Source organism: Lasioglossum baleicum, chromosome 4, assembly GCF_051020765.1.
Source record: "Lasioglossum baleicum chromosome 4, iyLasBale1, whole genome shotgun sequence".
NCBI classification, from domain to species: domain Eukaryota; kingdom Metazoa; phylum Arthropoda; class Insecta; order Hymenoptera; family Halictidae; genus Lasioglossum; species Lasioglossum baleicum.
In genome coordinates, this window is record NC_134932.1 from 15,185,157 (window position 1) to 15,210,170 (window position 25,014).

Here is a 25,014-nt window from a genome sequence, read left to right on the forward strand (position 1 = left end):
AGTCGCAAAAGCCTCGGGGTAGTTCGTGTGCACTGTTCGTTGACGGAGACTATTTTTTTTGAGCTTCAAAGACCGAGCCAAACGTAGAAAAGGACAACGCGTGTAAAGAGTCTCTTTCTTTCCCAAACGCTGTCCTTCCTTGCGCCCGAAACTTTCATCGTCAATTAAACCACTAAATACAGTTGAAATTATATCGTGTTTAGTGTTATTTTAATCAGAAGAATGCCACAAATGAGTTGGTGAAAGCCCCATAAAAATCATTAAAAATAAAGAAGTTTTGTCATTAGATTAGTAGTGGTTCACACCGATATACCCGAGCCGAGATCAGATTACTACAGTGGAGGGGATATTTTTTTGCCTTCAACGTGTACGATCTTTTTGCGACTATAGAGGATTTACTGTAATTACGTTAAATCAAATCGTGATAGGATTACAGAAATACGCTAATTATCGTAGAGTAACTAAGTGAGAGTAACTAAAAAAATTAAGATTGTGTCAGGTCCCTTCCATTCTTAACCCCGTGATGAGAATTTCGAACAGTATCTACTAGATATAAATATTATTAATTTCCATTATATAGACCGAAATAAAATATTATTTCGTTGATGTCAATACGTAGTCATTAGTAGACAGCGGATATTTATGCAAAATAAAATGTTTATACATCATTTGCATGGAAATATGAAGATGAATAAAGATTTATTTCTTACGTAATAAAATCTTATGTAACTAATTGTAATCGATCGAAAATAATGTCTTCATGTTTTTACTGTTTTAAGTTTCGCATAAAATCCGCATTAGGGATCATATGTATGCATACAGTAGATACATATAGAGTTTGTTCTTTTTCTAGAAAATTGTGATCGATAAAGAAGGTCTAATGGTAGTGCAAGGGGTTAACGTTTACTTCCTTCTTTCGAATAAACATTACTGTTTTCGATCATTAAACAACCAATATGATAAATGTTCCTCTTTCAAGATCGCATACATGCTCAATAGAGCACATTCACAGTATGTGAATCCTTGGAAAGATAAATAGCGCCTCGTTGCGCATCTTCGATGTTAATTACAACACTTCTGAATGCATAACATTCCCATTCAGTATTGAGTAATACTATAATTTGTAAAAATCTTCCTTTAAATGCTACCGAGCGTTATTCATTGGCATGTCCATAAGACACGTAGCACTTGCATGTACATATTAGTATTAGAGGAAGCCGCATTGCATTGATCGAATCCGTCATCGTTTTGAATAAGCACAGACTGCGTCAAGGAACTATTGCATCCAATATGCACCAGATAACTATGTATTAGGTTGTTGCATATGAAATGTCCAATTTTTAGCACTGACATTAAACAAACGCAATTTTATCTACCCAATATATTCTATCTACAAATTTCAAGTTTCTTGATTGTATTAAAGTAAAAATAAGACATCATGGTCATTCACGTTTTTCATTTACAAGATTGTTATCTTGATTTTGTAATTCTTTTTTTAACATCAACGACTAGTAAGTTAATTAATCACCACATTTTTACCAAAAGTCACATTAAAATTATACATCTAAATTGAAATTGATCATGGGACATTAACACTAAACGTACCGAGCTATAAAAGCAACGGGCACGTGGTTACCTTATGAAAATATCAAGAATTAATTCATTTAGATTTTGCGCGGTTCTTATTATAATATGTGCTCTAATAAAGATATTCATTAAATCATTTCTTATGAAAGCGTCTTTATAATTTCATTAATTGTGAAATAAAAAATCTAGAACCGGTTATATGTTAAAGATTACCTTTGCACCTTAAAGTTTTATACGTGTAATAAACCTATAGACTGTAATAGCATTTCTTGATCGAAACGTTTTATAAGAGTCGCATTCTAAAATCGGACATTTCATATGCAACAACCTAATAACTTTTCCTTATAATTGGACTAACAGAAGTAAAAATGATTTGATGTACATACTTGTATCCTCTTTGGGGCACAGTAGAACCTCTAATCGAGAGACCAAATTTTCTAACTTTTAGAAATTGGTCTAAAAGTCTCGATATTAACATTTGCAGTATAAAGGATGTTCCAAAAGTGTTATGCTTCGTGGAAAGGGACGATTCCTGATGTCATTTCAAATAACTTTTTCCATTGCGAAAATATTCTCCGTGGATTCGTTAAAGAGTTATTAAATACCACTAACCGTACCAGTTACAAAATTTATCGGAAATATATTGTTTTATAAAATTTACAAGACTTGAATTTATTTAGATTTTTCACAATTTGTATAATAACACGTGTTCGAATAAGGAAATTTATTGAATAATTTTTAATGGAAGCATCTTTATATGATTTCAATAATTAAGAAATAAACAATGTGAAAGCGGTCATTTGACCGGTCGCGGTACGGTTAGTGAAAAAAGTTAATCCAAACGACTTCAGAAATCATCCCTTTCAAAGAAGTACAACATTTTTGGGACTCCCCATATATCTATACAGGGATATATATACAATAAATTTACAAATAGAATGTGCGCAGTAATGCCTGTCTTAAGTGTTAAATAATTATTTCCTTAAATAAAATTTTGATGTCTGCACGACTCGTTTTATGCAAGATAAAACTTTTCGAGGTGATTCGTAAGAAACGGAAATGATATAAATATGTATTTTCATTTTCTCTTTCGACAAATTTTAAAAGTTATCATTAGACTGCGGATCTTCATGCAAAATAAAAATGTCCTGCATTTATTGTGGGAAGCAGGATTAAACTAAAAATTGATTTAATCTCTTAATGGCTTTGTTATATTAAAAACAACATTACAATATTCTTGAATTTTTCTAATCTTTCACTGTTTTCTATTTCACGCAACCAATTGTGAATTATAATTTACAATTTATACAGATTTTTATGCAAAATGAGAATCGTCCAAGTAATTGTAAGGAAATGAAGATAAATAAGAGTACATTTTCTCTTTAAATTATTTTAAGAAGTAAAAAATAAAATAACAATGCCCTTAAATTCTGTTAATGTCATTCCAATTTTGCATTTCATCTATGTAAACCCATTACTAGACTGCGGATCTTTATGCAATTTTCAATTTTTATAGACTGAAGAAAGTGGCATGAAATACAATCCTATTTTTAATGGGAACAGTCTTTGTAGATCCAAAACAAATAACAACCTTACTAAATTCTATTGAATGTTATATTCTAGCATTTTTTTTAAATATTCATAAGTAGACAGCGGATCTTTATGCAAAATAAAAATGTTCTACCTGAATTGCAACAAACTGGAGTGAAATAGAAATTAATATTCTCTCTGAATATGGTTAATAGGTTGAAAATAATATAACAGTTTTTTAAAATTCTTCTAATGTTTTTACTGTTTGAAATTACACCTACTCATTTTTCTAATAAACGCATAAAATCCGCTATCTATTGATAAGCCATAAATGCGTAAAATCCGCAGTTCGATCATTAGCTTTTATTTGTAGCTCCGCGTTAGAAAAAAGACTGTAAAATCGCCTGGACATTATTTTAGCCGAGTAAATAATGGTCGGAAGAAGACAGGTGCGGTTGAAACTTTATCGGAGGAAACGGCATTTCATATGCATCAACCTAATATTTCACGGGCAAAGAAGGGGCGGTGTTGCAACGACATAACAGCATCTGCAGTCTTTGGCGTTCACCACGGTGCTTCCACTACGGTCATCCCCAACTTTGTCATCGTTTCTTGAATCAGTAATAGATGCTCCTCTTTATGATGTATATTTTTGGAAAAATCTACCACGCTCGCGAGATGGAGCCAATCCATGCGCAACGATTGCCTAAGTTCTAATTCACACTTCAGTTTATAACAACGACAAAAAGAAAACACGGCGAACGCTTGAATAGCGTACCACGCGAGTAGGCTAACACCACTGGTCGCGTCCGAAAATTACGTAAGATAACGCGATTAATGTCTTTAATTCGGAGCCACACAAGGTGCAACGATCAATACTTTGCATTTTACGGACACGCGGGGCATCGCAATCAGTCGTTTACACGACAGACTTTGCAGACATCGCTATGAAAAACCATAATATGTATCTCGAAATTTGCTAGGGTTTCACGCGACAGGAAGGCACGTATAGCGCAGGAAAAACTTTCAATGCCGAGCGTAATAATTGATGCCCAGGAATTGAACCGAAATATAGCTACCGTTTTCGGAGTAACGTCGAGTCGAACCTTCCGTTTAAAGATGTTAGTTTAAACATTTTAGAAACTCAAGCAGAATTTTCGAAGCTTTAACTTGACGATGCTATAGCACACATTACACAACACAAATGTCACAATGATTTTCCGCGAGAGTAAAAGGCAAACAAGCTTTTCCAACCTAGGAGAAAACTGTTTCTCCGCGATGCATTGAAGGTGTTGCAGCTATCGAGAGATTGATTGAACGAGCATTCGAGGTGCATCAACCTAATCTTACACGAGGTATATACCAGAATAAATTTTGTCCTTCGCCGCTGAAAATTTAGGTAAATGAAAAGCATTACGCTCTCGACAACGCCAGAACTGTGCTCGAGATTCGGGTACCGATTGAAAACATTCGAATGAATTTTCCAAAGACGTAGAAGGTACTGTAGAACAATTAAAAAGTCGCTCTGACTCACTCTATGGTGTTCTCGTAAAACGGAATAATTTTATGCATCAACGTCCGACGACTAGGCGAGATAACTGCACTCTGAATACATACATTTACCGGACCGAAATACAACGAGACTTTTTTACAGTCGCACTATTTAGGTACCAATCAACTCCCGAATGCACGGACTATCTTCAGCTATCTAGCGCATCCGCGTATCACAGTGCACCAACAATCTCTTTGTTCGTAGTTTTCCACAGGATCGGTGAGCAATCACTCTTTTTGTTTCGACGATAAACGCAATGCAACGCGACGCGTAACGTTCTTTATTCGAGGGGCACGCGGAACATCAGAATATCCTTTTGTCCCCGTGAGCAGCCACGGCTCCGTGATCAATAATCCTGTGAGCTGCACGTAAACGCTCCGCGAACGCTCGGACACGATCTATTTATTGCGAATGCAGCGGTCGCACCGCGAATGGAAAAGTCTGTCCGTTTGTAGAATTAACACGTGTTTTAGTTGATCTATACCTTGTAATTCAGGGACAGAACGAAGGCGGCACGGATCGATCCTTTGTGTCTTGAGGTGCAGCACGAGTCACCGTGATCAATACCTCGCGTTTCAGTGCGTAGTACTACGCCCGGCGATGATACTGACAACACTAACAGCCGGCTACCAGGCTACTAACTGAACAGCAGGCGACGCGTTCCTCCGACTTGGCCGACACGGTATTGCGCCCACCACCAAGAATTATTCCTGTGCGGTGGTGTTCATAGCTGCAGAAAATCGAAGTTTTATTTTAACGGGACCCCTACCCAATGGCTTTCCTCCGGTTCCGCACGTTTCCGAGCAGTGCTCACTAGGCATGCTCCGACGCTGCAGAATCTCGCAAATTCACCTCGCGTTTCATTTCAAATTCTTTTACTTACGACCAGAAAAACAGCAAAAATTCTTTCGAAATTTGCTCGAGAATATTTTCGAAACGAAATTTTTGTTGAGAACAGGCGATTATTACACTTTTTTATCAATTTTATGTTTACGTACTTATAAATTTCTACAGTGTATATACACGTGATTTTATACATGTATATATGTATATTTGTTGAACACAATGTGATTACTCTTAATGTTTGCTTTTAGACAGGATACATTGATTTTTGGGTCTGTTACAAACATTGTCGATAATTGTTGGAAAGTAAGTATATAACATGAAAATATATATTTTAATTGAATATTATTTGTATAATTTTTAAAGTTTTTTCTATATTAAAAAACTAATGTGAGAAAAAAGATTGAAGAAGATTGAGAATTACAAATTTGTTTTTAAAATTCAGGCCGTGCTTTTATATGAAATTTAAATGTTTATTAAACGTATTAATAAATTTTTAAAAAATGATGGATCCTTAATTATAAATGAGAACTGAAATACAAGTCTTTTATTTTAAAGAAAGATAAAATGGCAATCGTTTTTTACTAATTTTTTTATTATTGCATGTTATACTGCGCAGCGAGTACTGACAATTTATTGAAATAGCGTAGTAGTAATAGAAACAATAAAAGTAACTCGAACTTTTGTTCATATAAAATCTATTTAAATTACTTAAAATAATATAAATTACATGTCAACATGAAATAACGAATCTATAGACTAACTATAGTTAGTGTACTTATACACGTAACTATGCGGAAGGATATTTTTTATTTTTATATTGCAAGTACAATTTAAAAATATACTCACCATTTATTTCTATTAATCTTCAAAATAATCTACAAAATAGTTAATATTCGAAATTTCTTAAAACAAAAGTAAAATTTTTAACTATTAACTTGTGAGAAGATTAATAAAAATTTAATACGAACGTGGAACGGCAATTTTCCTTTTTATTTTGTACATAAAAAAGTATTTCGTACAATTATGGTTTTATAAAATTAATAATGTATAGCAGAAACATATATAGATTGTATAATTTATTTCATCAAACAATACAATTCACAGATCGATACTATGTTATTCATAAACATGATTACTTATAATTGCATATTTTTATACTGCACTTATAAGTGCATATTTTCATACAATCTTTTTACTATAAATGTTACGACAATATGTAGTTACTATCAATTTTAACAATAAGGTTTGTATTACAATTTCTTCCCTACAACTACAAAATATGCACCTATAATTCATGACATCTCACACGCATTGAAGTTTAAGACATTTTGTTGCTTTTGTTGTACCTATGAAAAACGCATACATGTGAACGTATTAATGAGGGTGTGACACTAGGCAAGTCAATGTGTATATTTTTGGAATATAACAAATTTTGGAAAATCAGGTTTTAGCAATAATATAAAAACATATTTCAATAATTCAGTCAAAAACTATTCTACAAAAGCGAATAACTTACAAGTAATGGTTTTCTGCTACCATCATTCTATAAATTAAATGTTGTATGAATTAAACTATTTAAACAATTTATATTATAAGTACAGCTTGTGAAATGTAGCTGTGCGGTTGACCAAATTCATAGGGAAAGATGCAACATTTGAACGGTAAAGTACACACCTCGTCAAAAGTGTGTACTGTCCATTATTTTTTACAGCTGTAAACATACAAAACAACTGTTTATATGTATGTTTGTGTGAATACACTTGTGTCACTATACTTTTTAACTAAACTGTCGCAACGTGAATCGTTTGACAGGTGACGTATCGTTATGAAGTTCCACCTATTCACCACTGCGCAGCGGGGTCATTTCCCCTTGCGGGGGACATTCAGCCACACAGCTAGATTTGACAAGCTGTATTTCTGATAGAGTATTTCATAACTTTGGCAATTCGTTATAGGAAATTAAATGCATATGTTATAGTAACTATAATTGATCAATGTAATTATAACTAAACTAATATAATTATAGTAAAATTATCAGTTTTAAACGTCCTAGTAATAATTATATAACTGAAAATGAGAAACTAATTGTATGTATATATATTCCTTTTATAAAAAGAGTATATATTTCAAAATATATTGTTTATACATAACTATGAGCATAGTAAAGAATACAAAATTGATATTAAGCAATAAAAACAGCTAGTATTAGAATGTATAGAAAATTTCGTAAGTTTCTATTTTCAGAAAAATTACGTTGATATCCGAAAATGGAAGAAGTGAAAGTATTTTTTAATATGAAAGAAATACATATTCAAATATGTACAATTATTATACGGGTAAATAAATACATTGCAATAATAGGAAAGATTTTATGACTAAGGAAATACTTACTCAAACTTTATATATATATATGAATCGGTTAATTTAAAAAGGCATTTTGTAATTTCTTTAAATATTGGAAGTGTTTATAAAATAACTTTATTTGTTTTAGTTTAAAAAATAATTAAGAAACTAAAGGTGCATGCATATACATGTTATACAAATACGCAGACTTGATTAAACAACACTATAATCACTTCCTTTTATGGTTTAAAAGATTTATAGATAAAACGTGATGTGAAATCATCAGTAAGAATGTTATAAAATCGAAGAGAAGTTTAATATAGAGTCACTCAATCACATGTTTGAATTTTCAATTCCCACAATGTTAATTTGGTCACAGCAACTTTATTATCCATATCTTATCGTCTTCAGTACATATTTTAATGTTAAATTTCTTTCAATAAATCACATGTATTGTTATATAACATTTATTATTATCTAATGAAAAAGAACCTGTTTATTACATTCATTCATGAGCAGTACTGGTGTAGTATAAAAGTACTGTGACTAGTCTTTAAATAATCATCGACTCCAAATACACTGATAAAAAACATCCTGTTTTAGTAAAAAATATTACGATTCATAAAATTCGTAGAGTAAATGTCAATAAAAAAAAAATCAAAAGATTTCTAGTTTGTACAAATATTAATAGTGTGATTACGCTTCGAGTGAACAACGATTTCAACACGTACTTCTATGATTATACCTCTAAAATTGCATGTTAAAGAATCTAAAAATAAGAAGTAAAGAAACAGAAGAATATGCATTTCTATCTTATTAATAAGCACCATCAACGTTTTATGGAATTCAATTAATCTTCAATTATATCAGCTACATACGTAGTCAGCTATTTAAATTGGTTAATTAATATACTCAATTGTTGTTATAGCTTTACTGATTCAGAGGTAAAGTATGGAATGGTAGGAAGACTTAACAATGTCTTGAAAATGAATACGTTTGAGAATGAGTATTCTTCTGGCTTGACAGTGAAATGTTTCAGAATGAGTATTTTAAAGTATAATAATACTGAGATTTTGATCATTAAATCTTCAAAGAAAGAGCAAATGACAGGAATAAGAATTATTTTCCAGATATGTATGAAGAATTTACCTAAGTTTGCTGAGCTGGAGAATATTTTTATACATTGATCTACTGATAGTAAATATTCTATTATGAATAATTATAAATTCCTTTTGTTCAATTTTTTAAGGTTTTGTTATATTCTTCAATGTCGTCTATGTTCAAAATATTTAGTTCTATAATATTCTTTCCTGCAAATAATCCGTATATACCGTTTGATATGCTACGCTTGAAAACTGCAATATAAAATAAACAAATTAATATTATGTTAGGTATTTATAATTATATAACATCGAATATAATAATTATATATACCATTTGAGCTACTCGAATTTGCTTTTGTCAACATGTATTTGGGTAAATCCCGACATTCACGAGCTATGAATGTTCCAACAAGGGACAAATCAGTAATCGGTGGTAAGACTACTTTCATTGTTTCTTTAACGATTCTAGTGTCTACTTCATAGTAACCTGTAAAAGCAATTATACGTGTGATTCAAAATGCGTTGATATTTTGTTATGTAAATTTAGCAATTTACAGGGTAGGAAAACAGAGAGTAAATTATTAACAAGGTACGATCTCTAAGTAACGTCGCCAGATCTTAACTCTTTGCACTCCAAATTATTTTTCAATTTTGCAATTTCTATCCAATATGTTGGTATCTAGTGTTCACAATTTTGTCACTATGTTTAAATAATGGTGAACATTTTTTAATGGAATCCAGTTTTGCAATTAAATTTGCACATTTAGAATTAGATTGTATACTTACCTACTGTGCTGAGCGATTTTAGAAAAGAATTTGAAAATTGTAAGTTGCTATACTTTCATAATATATAAAATACTTACCACTATACATTTTCTTGAGAAGATCGGACATATTACGTGGTGGTAAAATTCTCTGTCGATTTAATGGCATTACGAAGCAACATTGCCTAACAGTATCAACGATCCCAGTTTTGTTCTACAATGTATATAAATTACACATGATCATTAAAGAAAAATATTGTGCAATCATATTACATCAATAATTTTTCAATATAATGTAATTTATTCTACGTACATACGTAAAGTCATGGACGAACCGGCCTTGACGTCTACCTTGAAAATCAGGCACATCGATATCATAATGCCCGTTCTCCAAGTCAAGTTCAAATCGCTCTTTGAAGAAGTTGTTTTTCCTGTTGTCGCTATCCACATTCTTCTCAGCATCCATTGCATCCTGGTCTGAACCCCTAGCTAGGCTTCTAAACAGTTCAGAGTCTGCTAACGCGCTGTTGTTACATGGTGCTCTGTTCGAGCTATCGTAGGGAATGCTGTACCATCCTGTTCTAAATCTGTGCATCTGTGTTTTAGCAAATTGCTTGTATATGCATAGACCTCCCAAAATACCAGTCATCAGAATCAATAATCCCACAAGGAGTAGCGAAAATGTTGCTGTAACATTGATGCAAGGTATGCTCCTTCCAGAAAAAGTGACTAGATAACGTCGCTCTACAACTTTTTTTGGAACTTGCGCTTCTGGATCTCCTTTTGTATCTTCCTGTTTAAAAATATGTATTTATTATGTAATTCTGTAATGCAGGTTCTTGGAATCATCAAATAGTATATTGAATTCTTATACACATACCAATTATTACAATATAATATTGCTTGAAAAAATATTTTATTTTTACAAATATTCTATATCAATTAAATTTTATATAAGAATTGGGAGTTTCATTTGGAATAATGCAACTATGATAACTAGACTGCGGATCTTTATGCATTTATAGCAAAATTGAGTAGATGAAATTCAAAATTGTTGGAGAATTTTTAAAATTTCAGATGTTAATATATAATTTCTACTCTACCTCAATCATTAAGGGGGTAGACTCGTTTCTAGGATTGCAAGGGTGCGGGATGTGCCTTCTCATTTCTCAATAATGGAAAGTTGGGCATTTTCAGTGGTCAAAAGTGCTAGATAAAGATTAATCTAGGCCGCAATCACCCTCAAAAGTCCTATTTTTACGTTTATGAGGTATAATTTGCATTATTCGGCAGCTTAATTTGCATTATTTGGAACACAGCTACTCATGTAGCTATTTTCATGAAGCTGTGACAGCTACATGCTGCCGAATAATGCAAATTACGCCTTGTAAACGTAAAAATAGAACTTTTGAGGGCGATTGCAGCCTAGATTGATCTTTTACCTAGCGCTTTTGACTACTGAAAAACTCCTACAAACCTGGAAACAAGTCTACACCCTTAATAGAAGAAATAACATTTTTAGTTTCTATCCCTTGCAACCGATGCAGACAATTTTTATTTTGCATAAAGAGAGATCCGCAGTCTAATAATAACTGCTAAGTTTGTTTTAATATTAATTATTCTAAATTAGAAAACGCTATTTTAAGATTAGAAACATTTGTAATAAAACACGAATAATGAAAATCGTAAAATGTGATAAATGGGATACAGACACCACTCATTCTAATATTTCAATCAAGAAACTTACTTATCTACATATAAGTATTGTACGACATAAATAAAAATAAATATAAGCAACAGTGTGTGCAAGTAACATGAACCATTATCAACTAATAGTCTGTGAAATATTATTCGTTAAACGCTTATATTATTTCCTAGAATGTCGTCATATATACAGCCATGTAACTGTGATAACAGGGACAGATTATTGTACAAAGAGATACATGCAACCTACTATTATCAAATTATGTATCATATACGCAGTTCCTATGAAGCAAAAAAACTAAATATACATAATACTGCGTACGTAATAATACATTTATTTCGCAAATACATCGAATCAAATCAATAATTTGTGTCATCAAAATAATAAATGGGATGTTTATATTTACAAAAAAAATGGAACTCTAAAACGTGATTCGCAAAGTGTGGAAGTATCTATAACGAAGTTTTATATATTCAATAATGTAAACGGGCATATCAAAGCGAGACCGGTGAAATAAGAAAAAAACAATGCTAACCGTTGCGTTATCTTCGACAAACAACGGTTGTTCCATTTTGTCCGTCCTCTTGTCGCCAATGGCCTTTGTGATCACCGTCATCTTGGTGAATGTTTGGATATCAATCCTCCTCCAATCTAAATATCGGTACGCTTTTCCGCACGATGACCGGCTTCTTGCGTTTGATCGTTATAATTAACGATCACCGCGCTTCGACAAACGTTGGCAGTAAAATAACACGATATGTACGAAGGGTCAGTACACTACAGCTCACGAATTGCAGAATGAACTGCATACATACAAATGCAACCGAGATTGATCGGTGACAACCGCGCCCTCAATGCAGTAATAAATACAGTTTTGTCCCTCGAATGTCTCGCAGTTGAGGAGGCACAACGTGACGTTACGGGGGTCAAAGAAACATTGTATTTACTATGTACGATTGGCTAATGAATTGTGGACACGATAGTGCAGCCCAAAGATTTGGTGCAACCCTCACAGCCAAAGATAAAGAAAAACAGGGTTGAGTGAGCGAGAGGGTAAAATATAAATATAAGTAGGAATGGCGCGAACTGCTACTTTTGAATCACTTGTGATTCGATTATATACATACGTTTGTTCACAATCACAGTGATTTTTCACAGTGATTCGTGATCGCTTCTGATTGGCGGAGAGCTTAACTGTTCAACTGTTCTTCGCGCAAGTCACAGAGCCAAACTCTGACAAAATTGTGAGTTACATCCATCGCATGTTTAGAGATGAACAAGTAGGATGACAGTGAGCAAATTCACTCTAAATTAAAAAATCACGATCGCAGCGTGAATGAAGTTAAAATCATGACTGTGATCGTGATTCTGCGATTGATTTTGGCACGCTATCATTAGTGTTATCCCTTTTTCTCTTTCTCGATAAACTGCGCACGATTCCATGCGCAGTCAGATGGTAGGGATAGAAAACGTGATAACGAAGAGGTTATCAAATGCGACGTTAGAGAGGCAATAGTGCATTGTCTGCGCATGCGTCAATTCCAAGGGATCAAACTGGATCAAACAGAAGGATTATAACTCGTGAATCTTGAGCAATCTTGAGTGTGTACTCATATGTATGTAAATACATATTTACGTTTTGTTATCATACGTTTACACGCACATCGCGTTACATAAATCCAAGCACAATATTGCTATTTATTATGTACTTTTCTGTCAACTGTAGCGTATAACTATATAAAAATATAGTAACAAAATGCAGAATACTGTGAAGAAAGCGAAATCAGAAAATTCAAAAGAACGTGACAGTTTATTTGAAAAGGAAGAAACAGTAAATAAAAATCCAGAACTGGATCATGAAGAATTAGTGAAATTAACTAAAGAAGCAATTAATAATATAATCGAAAGTGATCCTCTTCTACATGGTTTACCGACGGACGTGACAATTGAAGAACTTAAAGCGCAAATGGCAGTTGCGCAAGGACAAGCAATAACTATATATTTAAATCGTGGAGAACTGCCAAAACTTGGAATTGTGGTAACGCATCTTTTATGATTTTTTATATTTAACCTTTCTCACATCGTAAAATAATATTACTATATTATAATGTGTAATATTTTATTTACATTTAGGTACCACCTCATAACACTACAGTCTTGGATCTTAAAAAAGCTATCAAACGACATACGACATTATCATTGAAAAGAGAGAGCGTGAAAAGAATAATAAGTTGGAAGCATGTATGGAGAAAATATTATTTATGCTTTGAAAATATAAAGTTAGCAGATGATAAAGAAAATATAAAAACTTATGGAATTTCGAACAAAGCAGAATTACATTATGTGAAGAGGCGTAGAGAAAAAAATAAATTGATGAGAGACACTTAATTCTGGGAAAGGCATTGCACAATTATTGTGTGCTCATAACTAGACTACGAATCTTTATGCGTTTACGAAGAAATTGGTTGGGTGAAATATAAAACAGCAGAAGATTAGAAAAGTTTAAGAATACTGTAATATTGCTTTTAATGTAACAAAGTCATTAAGGGATGAATCAATTTTTATTTTATCCCTGCTTCCCACAATAAATGCAGAACATTTTTATTTTGCGTAAAGATCAGCAGTCTACTCATAGCATAAAAGAACTTTATGAATATCTACAGTATATGTAAAAATATTTTTAGTGACTAATGTACAAATCATTCATCGTCTATAAGTTCTACATTCGGCTTTAATATTTCACATTTCAGATAGGGATTAATATCTTCTAGCATGAGGCAGGTCAACTCAAGCGCTGCAGATTCATAAAAATTTGTTACTATTAATTTCTTTAAATTTGGCATTTTATATAATGCTTCTAATCCCCTTTCTGTCACATTTGTGCAATTCGATACGTCAAGGTATTCTAAGGCTGGGAATTCCATAGCTATTTTGTCTAACACCCAATCATCGATAGTACTACATCCTCTGACGCAAAGCCACCGAAGTTGCAAAAGATTGCAGACATACTCCCAATTTTCAAATACTATGGGTTGTCCTCTAAAATCTATCGACTCCACAACAAAATCAGGATCATAAACTTCAGGGAGCGACTCAGGAAGCCTTTTTCCAACTTTCTCCAACCAATTGTCTTGACCATAGAGCTTCACTATTCCACCGCTTCTTAGAACGAATTTAGTACTTGCTATATCAGCACCGAGTAACACATCTTCTGCGTATCTCTTTTTTGAAGAATATTTTGCATAATCTTTCTTCACATGCGCCCACCACTTCCTCAAATGGAGCGCAAGGAAATGGTGTTTTTCGAGTGCTTCTCGTGACAAGAACATGTCCTTAAGAGTTAATGTTATTTCAGGTTCTTCTTTCTCTTTGTAAACCATATTAGACACATCCATACGTTTTTTACGTATATTGTGTAACAAAAAATTTATAGCTCCTTTTGAATTGTAGAAGCTCCGTCTAATGGTGACATGTTGTTTATTATAAAATGTTAGGTTCCCCAATATTTCTGTAATCATACATGCTGAACGCTGAACTTGACACAACATTTGGTCGGTAGAATGATTTCTTAGCTTGTTTTTACTATATTTAGCCGGGAATTTATAGAAAGTTTTCAATAAATTGAAGTACTTTAATTAAGAATGAACGTTCTATAATTGATTGATTGCAAGTTATGCACACTTGATTCAAAATTTATCCAAGCAATGCTTTCGATATTACATCAGACTATTTTGAAAATGCGGCAGCTAAAGTAAGTCCGTAAGTTACACCAGGTTATACTGTAGCGTGACCCGTTGATCACGCGAACATAGTTACGATAGCGTTACCGCAATATAGGTTCGATTAATGGCGCTGAGAGGGAAATTTGAATATAAAGCATTACGTTTAGGACAGTTTAGGTCAAAGCCGCGTATTTCATATACATATATTATTTATTCGGGCACGATAGCTTCGACTTAGAATGAGTAAGGAAACAACGGAAGGTTCCCACAGAGATCCTTGACGAAACCAGATAGGCGAGACTAATCGAGGAATTTGGGTAAAGTCATGCAAGTCATGTAACCTCTTGGAGGGGCTTCTCCAATTTATCATAAATAGACAGTCGAAGTCTAGAAATGTCTGGACGGGAAGTCGTAAATTCTCAGTCAACGACCTCTTGGGACTCCCTCGGACCTCTCTCTCTCGCTCGGTCCCACGACCCTTGTTTTGGCGGGCCTTCACTCTCGCGTGTACCCCACTCTCGTGCGCGCGCTATTGAGGCACCTCCACCACCAATCACCATCGAGCAGCAACCGAAGACGAGCCACCCGACGAATCAACGTCCAGCTGGAAGATCCGAATTTTCCTATTGGCTAAGGAAATGGATGCTGGAAGAAGATACAAACTTCAGGACGAGGCAAATACGAAGCAGATAGAATTCTCAGATCATAGAGTCGACAACTAAAAGTTCAATTAAATAAAGTCTATATTTATTTTTCCTTTACATTACATTGTTCAAAGTTATTTTCTGCAAACCTTCCACGAGCAGAGTGCTTCCGCGCTCCACGGGCACCCGAACCCAATAAATTCCCTAATCCCACCACACTGCGACGTAACAATACCATAGACTTATAGAGATAAACTCAGCCGTCTTACAGGCGAGTTGAAGTCTACACTACACTTACACTCTACACCAGGCGTGGGCACGGGTGGAGCCCCTCAAACGCCTGCTACCCCCACCAAGCTTCCTTTCGGTGGCGCTCCTCGTGGCTCCGATGTACGAGGCCTGCGCACTGCTTGCGACAAGCGAAACGCGTCCTTCCTACATAGTAACGGCGGATGCTGGTGGGGGACAGTGGGCACTACGGTGGGGACTGTTTTGCCTCAATTGAGGCAAAATTGCCCACGCCTGCTCTACACTAACGGCCGTTAGGTCGTGCTATCTCACTTGCACATCGATAGTTGGTGGGGGCGCAGCGAACCAGTCAACTCTTACTTCCTACGCATTTCCTACTTTCATTGGGCGAATCTCTCCCCACCAACTCGTCTATTAGAAAGAGCGAGTACGACCCCTTGCCACTGATATATATACTATGGATATGGATACGAGATTCCCATAAGCCACGGACCTAAGGACTGAGCGTAAAGTAGGTTTATGGATGAAAGGGGGCGTGCCGCGAGCGGGGAGCACGGATCTAAGGACTGAGCGTAAAGTAGGTTTATGGATGAGAGGGGGCGTGCCGCGAGCGGGGAGGGATGGTTAACTGTGGCCATCTTGAATGGGACCACACTGTTGTGCGCTCTATAGGCGACTTTAAATACTAGTATAGCGTCTTTACTACATTTTTAGTGTAGCGTCTCTACTACATTTTTAGCATGGAACAGAACCTTCCACAATACACGCTGGCATTTTTACAAATTAATGTGTATTAACACCGGGAAAACACAAAGCCACGACGATTCACCAACTTTATCGCACGTGTACTGGCACAAAACGGTTGTGGCCAGTGATGCCAGAATCACGCGTCGTGGGTTTTTTCCCCTCCGCTCGCTCAGCCGACTCGACCCCCCACTCTGACGCACCGTCGTTGTCACGCACCGTCGTCTACTCTGCCGAGATACTCTGATAGAGATACGTTCGTGTGTAGCGCGTGCGCAGTAGAAGCAACGTGGTGACGATGGTGCGTCAGAGTGGGGGGTCGAGTCGGCTGAGCGAGCGGAGGGGAAAAAACCCACGACCCATGATTCTGGCATCACTGGTTGTGGCCAGTGATGCCAGAGCTGTGGTACTGTGGTACTAAACCATACCCCCACCATAGCCTACTATTGCCCCTCCGTCGTGTTCCAACGCGCCCGCGCGCTACACTCACCAGCGTATCACTCTACTGTATCCGTAGAGGTACGCGGGCGCGTTGGAAAACATCGGAGGGGCAATAGTAGGCTATGGTGGGGGTATGGTTTAGTACCACAGTACCACAGCCTTGGCATCAGTGCTCGGCGGCGCCCTACGCCGCGCCTGGGCGCGCCGCACCGCTGTCACATAGTGGGCCGAAAAACGGGAATAAAATATTGCAGCGTTATTTATGGGCTCAGGGTCATAAAAAAGTAGGTCGTTGGATTCGTCTTGATGCCAGCTATAACATTATGAAATTATGCGAAATTAGCGAGGTGGCCAAGGCACCCGATCTTCGTACATGACTGGGGCCGTCTGAGGTTAGAATAGTCGCGCATGCGCGAAAAAAGCGCCTTACCTACTATCACTGCAGGTGGTCCCATACAAGACGGCCAACAAGTTGATACCCCTTCCGTCTTTCGCCTTACCCCCCCCCCCCCCCGGGTTACGCTCAGTCCTTAGGTCTGTGGGCAGAAACGATTGAAGTACTTATACGAAAATATGTACTAATACCATGCTTCATTAAAAAAAAGTAGTTTGATTTTTACCTAAAAAATATTTTAACAGAAGTTTATCTCTTCTAATAATTATATAATATGTTAAAATACGTGTTAATAACGTGTTAAAATATTTTTTATATAATAATTATATAATATATAATTAATATATAATAATTATATGTATAATTATTAGAAGAGATAAACTTCTGTTAAAATATTTTTTATATAATAATATGTATATATGATTTGATATGATTTGAGCCTATAAGAATAGAAAGTAATGAATCTAATGTAACGGGGCCGATACCTCGGAGAATCGGTAGATCGGGGCGGAATCCCCTCGGTCCTCGAATAACTCGTCATGCCGGGGTTCGCTTGGCGATGCTTGGCGACGAGGAGATGAATCGGAGCGGGAAAACGTGGTGTGAAGGTATGAGTAAATAAACAACGTTTTCCGGTGAATTCGGTGCTCGCTACCTCGCGGATACGCGGCGACAGATGTTAGGAGATCGCAGGATCTTAGTGGAGAGGTAGTCGTGTTGAACGGTTCGGTACAGGATACAACGTCTCGTCGAGGGATCGGTGTCGGCGGCGCGGCGATTCGATGCAGGAGTCGACGTGTCGTCGAGTGAACAGTGTATGTGGTAATTCGGTGTAGGAATCGGCGTCTCGTCGAGTGAACGGGGTTACTGGAGGTAGTCGGTACAGGAGTCGACGTCTCGTCGAGTGAACGGGGTTACTGGAGGTAGTCGGCTGGAAATTCCGACTGGCAGGCTTCGACGTCTCGTCGGAGGATCGGTGCTGGTTCCTGGTGAAGGCTTAGGTCTCCTAAGCAGGACTGCGATGATTTGGTCTGTGCCTGGGGCCTTTTATACTCCCCAACATGGATCGTTTGGAGGCGCGGGGTAGTGGTGCGGCAAGGTGTGTCTCCCTGTTTTCTATCGGTTTTTGGGGAGTTCTTGGTGTTTGGAAATGTAACATTTGGCGCATGGCGTCTTCGTGTTGCGACTTGTCTTAGGATGGTGGCGGGGTATTGTTTGTACCGGCGTGTTTCGGTCTTTTCCGGAGGAGTTCGGTATATTCCGGTGCTCAGCTGTTGGTGACAGGCCTTCTTGGTGCAGGTCTGTTACACCCCCCTCTTTCTTCGGGGTGGCGAGCGAGCAGCGAGCTTGCAATTTATTCAACAATAAGAGTTTTTTTTACATTGCATACGTATATTCCTACGGTTGACGCGCCCTTCGCGCCTGACAGGGGTGTCCGGAATTGCGTCGGATTACTATACTGGGCGGTGTGTCTGGGGCTATGTGCCAGGGTGGCTGGGGACGACCTACGGGTTTGGTGGTGGTCATCTGGTACGGGGGACAGTGGGTGTCGGTGTCTTGGTTGCGGTGGCCGAGGTGGCCGGGGCCGGTGCGTCTGGCACGGTCGAGGTTGGTTGCATGTCGGCTCGTTTTGGTGGTACTTCTCGGCGTGCCGGTGATGTTGGGTTGCGGGGTCGTTTGGGGCTGTCAGTTGCGTCTCTGACTGCCCTTCCCGGTCGGCATATAAGTCGTCCATTGGTTGCCTGTGTGGTTTCCTGTGGACATAAGAAACTAAGGGATTTTTCCTGGGACGCCCGCGACGGCGGGGCTCGAGGAGGGTGGGGATGGTCCGGATGTTCACGGCGGAAGGAATTGGATCGGGTGTGATTTCCCCGTCCGTTGGAGAGGGTTCCGGTGCCGAATCCGCGTTTGCCTCGGGTATCAGGTCTTGGACGTGAATATGCCGGGTCCATTTGCCGTCGTTGCCGTGTAGGTCGACGATGACTGGGGATACGATGCGCTCGACCGTATATGGCCCGCTGTACTTGAGTGCGAGTCCCCTTGTCTGAAAGAGTGTGCTCTTTTTTCCAGACTTTGTCTCCTATTGTGGGCCTCCAGTTCCGGCGTCTCAAGTTGTAATACTTGGCTTGTCGACCGAATGCTTGGGCCAGGTGTAATCTTGCTAATTCCTGTGCCTCGTGGAGGTTCTTCCACCGGAATTGCGGTCTATCGGGGGCGGTTCCTGTTGCTGTTTGTCCGGGTGCCCGGAGTTCGCGGCCTTGGTTCAGGTAGACTGGACTGTACCCGGTTGACTCATGCCATGCAGTATTTATGGAGAATCTGGCTTCGTCCAGTTTCTCGTCCCATCGGTCATGTCGGTCTCCGGTGTACTGGGCGAGCATGGTCTTGACCACTTTATTGACCCTTTCTACTGGGTTTCAATGAGGAGAGTACGGTGGTGTCCGCCGGTGCTCGATGCCGGCGGCGTGTAACAGGCTGGTGAATGGTTCCCCGATAAATTGTCGCCCGTTGTCGGAAATTATTATCTGCGGGGCCCCGTGTCGGAGGATGATGTCTTTCTATATTGCGGCGGCTACGGCGGTGCTGGTTGCATTTCGTAGGGGTGTCAGTTCGACCCATTTGGTGAAACGGACCAATGCCACAAGCAGCTATATATGTCCCCGGCGGAACCGTGGTAGTGGGCCGACAACGTCGACGGAGACCGTGTGCCAAGGTTGCGTCCCGGGGTTGGCGTGGAGTTGTCCTGGTGGTGCTAGCGGGGGCGTTTTATATTGCTGGCAGTTAGTGCATCCTCGTACGTACCGGGCGGTCTCTCTAAACATGCCAGGCCAGTAGAATCTCTGGGCAAGCCGAACAATTGTTTTTGCCACTCCTAAGTGTCCGGCCGTGGGATCGTCGTGGTATTGTTGGAGGAGTGCTTCCCGTTCGTTGATGGGTACGCAAACTTTCCAGGCGGATCCGGGTTCGAGCTCGTTATAATCGAGCTGGTGTAGGATGTGGCGGTGCAGCTTCCCGTCGCGTATCTGGTATTCTGGTTCGGATGCAGGGTTCTCACGGACGGCGGCGATCTTCGTGTCGGTGCGCTGTTTCGGTCGGATCAGGCTTACGCTTGGAGCGGGTTCGGTTCTGGACAGCGCGTCTGCTACGTGGTTTAGTTTCCCGGGTCGGTATTTGACGTTAAAATCCAACTGTTGCAGTTCCAGGGCCCATCGGGCGAGTCGGCCGGTTGGATTATCGATCTGACGGAGCCATCGCAGTGCCCGGTGATCGGTGATTACTGTAAAATGATAGCCCTCCAGATATGGCTTCATTTTTCGGATGCCCCAGACTACTGCGAGGCATTCCTTTTCCGTGGCGCTGTAATTACGCTCAGCGCGTGGCTGGCGTAGGCGATGACCCTTTCGTTGTCCTCTGGCCCTTGGGTTAGGACGATTCCAAGTCCGTGGTCGCTGGCATCCGTTTGCAGGGTGAACGGCTCGTTGAAATCCGGGCAGGCTAGTATCGGTGCAGCGATCAATTTATCTTTCATTTTCTGGAAGGCGTTTTCCTCTATCTCCGTCCATCTGCATTTCGCGTTTTTTCGTGTGAGCTGTGTTAGCGGTTTCATGAGCTCCGCGAAGTTTGGAATAAATCGCCGGTACCAGGATGCCATACCGTGGAACCTCCGTATTTCCCGTATTGTTTTCGGCGTGGCGAGCTGGGCGATTGCGCTGGTTTTCTCGGGGTTGGTTCGGATGCCTTGTTGGTCGACTATATGGCCTGGATAGCGTAGGCTGTCGACGCAGAAGCGGCATTTGTCAGGGTTTAATCGGAGGCCGGCGGTGCGCAGACGGTGAAATACTTCGCGCAGGTGCTTAATGGTCGTCGCCCACTAGACTACACCACATCAGCACCGCACTAGCGTTTTCAGTGGCGCTCACCACTATAACGGTTTGGGTTAGGTCGTTCGACGGGTGACAGCGCGACGAACGGCCACGCTAGTGGTGAGGGCCAGTGAAAACGCTGGTCGGCGATGGTGTGGTGCGGTCTAGTGTGCAGCGACCTTTAAGTGCTCCTCGAATGTTCTGCTGACAATGGTAATGTCTTTCTCCGTATGCTCGTTTAATTTGCGGAAATCGACACAAAATCGTGGTTTGCCGTCTTTCTTTCTGACTACCACTACGGGAGAGCTCCATGGGCTGCTAGATGGCTGAATTACCCCTTCCTTCAGCATTTTGTCCACCTCTTCGTTAATTACAGCCTGCATGGCTGGATTCCGGGGCCGGTATCGCTGCTTAATGGGCGTCTCGTCCATGAGCTTGATTGGGTGTCGTATAAGGGTGGTGCGCCTCGGGACGGTCTCGAAATTTTGCATTTCGGTGTCCAAGAAGGTCTCGACTTGCGCTTGATCCGTTTCCTGAGGTTTCCGGAGGCCTACCTGTAGGCAGGGTTCGGCCACACAGTAGGCGGGCCAGGAGGCGACGTCAAGAGGCGGTTTTAGTTCTAGTTGCATGGCTGCAATTGCCTGAATTCCGAGTAATACGGGTGGTCCCATATTCGGCAGGACGGTGAATTCCTGGGACCAGGTTTGTCCTATGGCGGAAAACGGGAGTCGGATGACGCCGGCGGGTTGGGCGTCTGATCCGTCGGCTAGCGCGATCATGCCGGTCCGGGTGGCCGTATCGAGGCCTTTTTTTTTAGCCCAATCTCTGACCTCCTCGTTGATGCAGGAGAGTTGAGACCCGGTGTCAAGTAATGCCTCGACCTCTCGTCCGAGTATCCGGATTATTAGTAGTGGGCGCGGCGTGTATTTTATGTTCGGACGCCATGTAACGGGGCCGATTTCTCGCAGAATCGGTAGATCGGGGCGGAATCCTGCTGCTGTTTGTCTGGGTGCCCGGAGTTCGCGGCCTTGGTTCAGGTAGACTGGACTATACCGGGTTGATTCGTGCCATGCAGTATTTATGGCGAATCTGGCTTCGTCCAGTTTCTCGTCCCATCGGTCGTGTCGGTCTCCGGTGTACTGGGCTAGCATGGTCTTGACCACTTTATTGGCCCTTTCTACCGGGTTGCAGTGAGGAGAGTACGGTGGTGTCCGCCGGTGCTCGATGCCGGCGGCGTGTAACAGGCTGGTGAACGGTTCTCCGATAAATTGTCTCCCGTTGTCGGAAATTATTATTTGTGGGGCCCCGTGTCGGGTGAACGGTCACGAGGAGATTCGGTGCAGGAGTCGGCGTCTCGTCGAGTGAACGGGGTTACTGGAGGTTCTGTCAGGAGTCGACGTCTTCGTCGAGTAAACGGGGTTACTGGAGGTAGTCGGCTAGAAATTCCGGCTGGCAGGCTTCGACGTCTCGTCAGAGGATCGGTGCTGGTTCCTCGTGACGGCTTAGGTCTCCTAAGCAGGACTGCGATGATTTGGTCTGTGCCTGGGGCCTTTTATACCCCCCAAGATGGATCGTTTGGTGGCGCGGGGTAGTGGTGCGGCAAGGTGTGTCTCCCTGTTTTCTATCGGTTTTTGGGGAGTTCTTGGTGTTTGGAAATGTGACATTTGGCGCATGGCGTCTTCGTGTCGCGACTTGTCTTAGGATGGTGGCGGGGTGTCGGCGGGGTATTGTTTATACCGGCGTGTTTCGGTCTTTTCCGGAGGAGTTCGGTATATTCCGGTGCTCAGCTGTTGGTGACAGGCCTGACTGGTGCAGGTCTGTTACACTAATAGTAAAGGTTCGCATGGCTACGCGAGGAAGCCATGATGAAGTTAAACGGTAAGTCCAGAGTTCGAATCTCGCCCAACTGCATAAAAATTTCTAAATTGTAATAAGGTTTTTTCAAAGACAAAGTGGAATATTGTCTCAAGCAGTGCATGAAAGTAGTACTATATACAATCTAGATTCTAATTTTTTTAATAACTTTTTCTTAAGTTTGAAGATTTTGTGCGTCAGAAAAGATGCATAAAAGATGCCTGAAAGACCTCCGAAAAGATGCATAAAAGATGTCCAAAAAGACGTGTTAAAGATACGTCTTTCAGGCAATTTTCTTACGTCTTTACGTACATCTTTAAGACGTCAAAAAGACCTGCTAGAGGCGACTTTAAGTCGCACAGTTTTGTAACAAAGTCCTGTTAAAGACGTATCAACGACGTGACAACGACGTGAAAACGACGTGCCACTGACGTAGCAGACGTCTGTCAGACGTACTTACGTCTTGCAGCAGGCAACTTTCAGACGTACTTTAAGATGTCTTTGTGCTATCTGGGATATATATATATATAATTGCTATTCAAATGTCAGTGATTTAACACAGTTATACAAAATCCGTGGTAAGGTAATTAGCATTTTACAGTGTTCGGTTCATTATTTTATTGATTTAAGAAGTCTTAATAAAGTCTTATTAAATTCTTCAAGATGTCTTAATCATTTTTTTTTTGTTATCACTAGGTCTACCTAGATGCCAAAGTGATTTACAATAATGATTACTCATAGATTTCAATTACCATCTTTCGTGAATCACTTTCTGTAGTAGTGTCCTTAAGGATGTTGATGTATCAATGCATAATGAATATTTTCCTATTTTTTTCTTGAAATTTCAGGTTGTTAACAATATGTAATATGTATTAATCAATACATATTATATACATATCATAAAATCTCGAAAATCAATAAAGAAATAATGAATTTGCATAAAATTGTGCCAGAAGTGAGCTGAACCGTATTATTTTTGTATAATTTATTATTAAATATGTTTATTCTGGTCTGTTAAAAAATAATTGACCAGTTCTTGATTTTTCATAAAATTTGAAATTTCTTGTTGTAGCATGTTTATGTATTGCATGCTAACAAAAGCAAGGCTTTATTATAGATGTATAAGAATTGATGATTTTGGCGCCAGGTTCGATCAGTTGTACAACTGATACAATCAATTACGATCGAGAAACATTCTTCACCTTTATTATACATGTATATTAGATACCATGTTTTCGAATTGTAAACTTTTACTTCTTTTAGTTTCTTTACTGTAATCCAAAACATATATTCGATTCTTTTACACTGAGCTGCATATATACAGTAGCGGACAAAAGTTTAAAACCACTCTAAAGAAGACAATAACTTTTTTAATATTGTACTATACGATTTGAACTTTTTTGGGAAGCTAGAGCAATTAGTTTACTAAAGGATGTGGAAAGAAATTTTTTTAAAAATTGCAATTGATCGGAATTGTTGAAAAAATACTAAAAGTTGAATTTTTAACTTTTTTTTGTGGGCCTATATTGAAAAATTAAAAAATACGTTTTCGTAGATCTGTGTCAATTAAACATATTCTTAAAATTTCGTCAAAATCGATCGACGTTGCAATGAGCTACAAACGTTTAAAGATGGTAAAAATTGCAGATTTTCAAGATCTTCGGCAATAAATC

General features: G+C 39.1%; 4 protein-coding genes across 6 annotated transcripts in view; 1 reads left to right on the forward strand and 3 right to left on the reverse strand.

Annotated features, from left to right (window-relative positions):
- The window catches only part of LOC143207944 (long-chain fatty acid transport protein 1), a 36,603-nt gene extending 31,151 nt beyond the window's left edge, over positions 1 to 5,452 (reverse strand). Inside the window, exon 1 of one of the 3 annotated variants that reach the window (XM_076421884.1) lies at positions 5,154 to 5,452. The gene's annotated coding sequence lies outside the window, so the exon portion shown is untranslated. Of the gene's footprint in view, positions 1 to 4,651; positions 5,115 to 5,153 lie in introns of those variants that run through there. The other 2 variants (XM_076421886.1, XM_076421885.1) reach the window with 2 other exon arrangements.
- A 1,126-nt stretch (positions 5,453 to 6,578) lies between these two features.
- LOC143207950 (integral membrane protein 2A) lies at positions 6,579 to 12,227 on the reverse strand. The gene is made up of 5 exons (XM_076421901.1): positions 11,966 to 12,227; positions 10,039 to 10,518; positions 9,825 to 9,939; positions 9,293 to 9,448; positions 6,579 to 9,213 (listed from the first exon to the last, which is right to left on the reverse strand). Exons 1-5 carry the CDS (start codon positions 12,044 to 12,046, stop codon positions 9,095 to 9,097), a joined length of 951 nt encoding a protein of 316 aa, XP_076278016.1. The 5' UTR covers positions 12,047 to 12,227; the 3' UTR covers positions 6,579 to 9,094.
- A 677-nt stretch (positions 12,228 to 12,904) lies between these two features.
- Positions 12,905 to 13,984, forward strand: LOC143207953 (U11/U12 small nuclear ribonucleoprotein 25 kDa protein). Its single transcript, XM_076421904.1, has 3 exons — positions 12,905 to 13,046; positions 13,157 to 13,468; positions 13,564 to 13,984. Exons 2-3 carry the CDS (start codon positions 13,187 to 13,189, stop codon positions 13,816 to 13,818), a joined length of 537 nt encoding a protein of 178 aa, XP_076278019.1. The 5' UTR covers positions 12,905 to 13,046; positions 13,157 to 13,186; the 3' UTR covers positions 13,819 to 13,984.
- LOC143207951 (distal membrane arm assembly component 2) lies at positions 13,942 to 15,242 on the reverse strand. The gene has a single exon (XM_076421902.1). It carries the CDS (start codon positions 14,976 to 14,978, stop codon positions 14,130 to 14,132), a length of 849 nt encoding a protein of 282 aa, XP_076278017.1. The 5' UTR covers positions 14,979 to 15,242; the 3' UTR covers positions 13,942 to 14,129.
- Between the last annotated feature and the right edge of the window lie 9,772 nt (positions 15,243 to 25,014).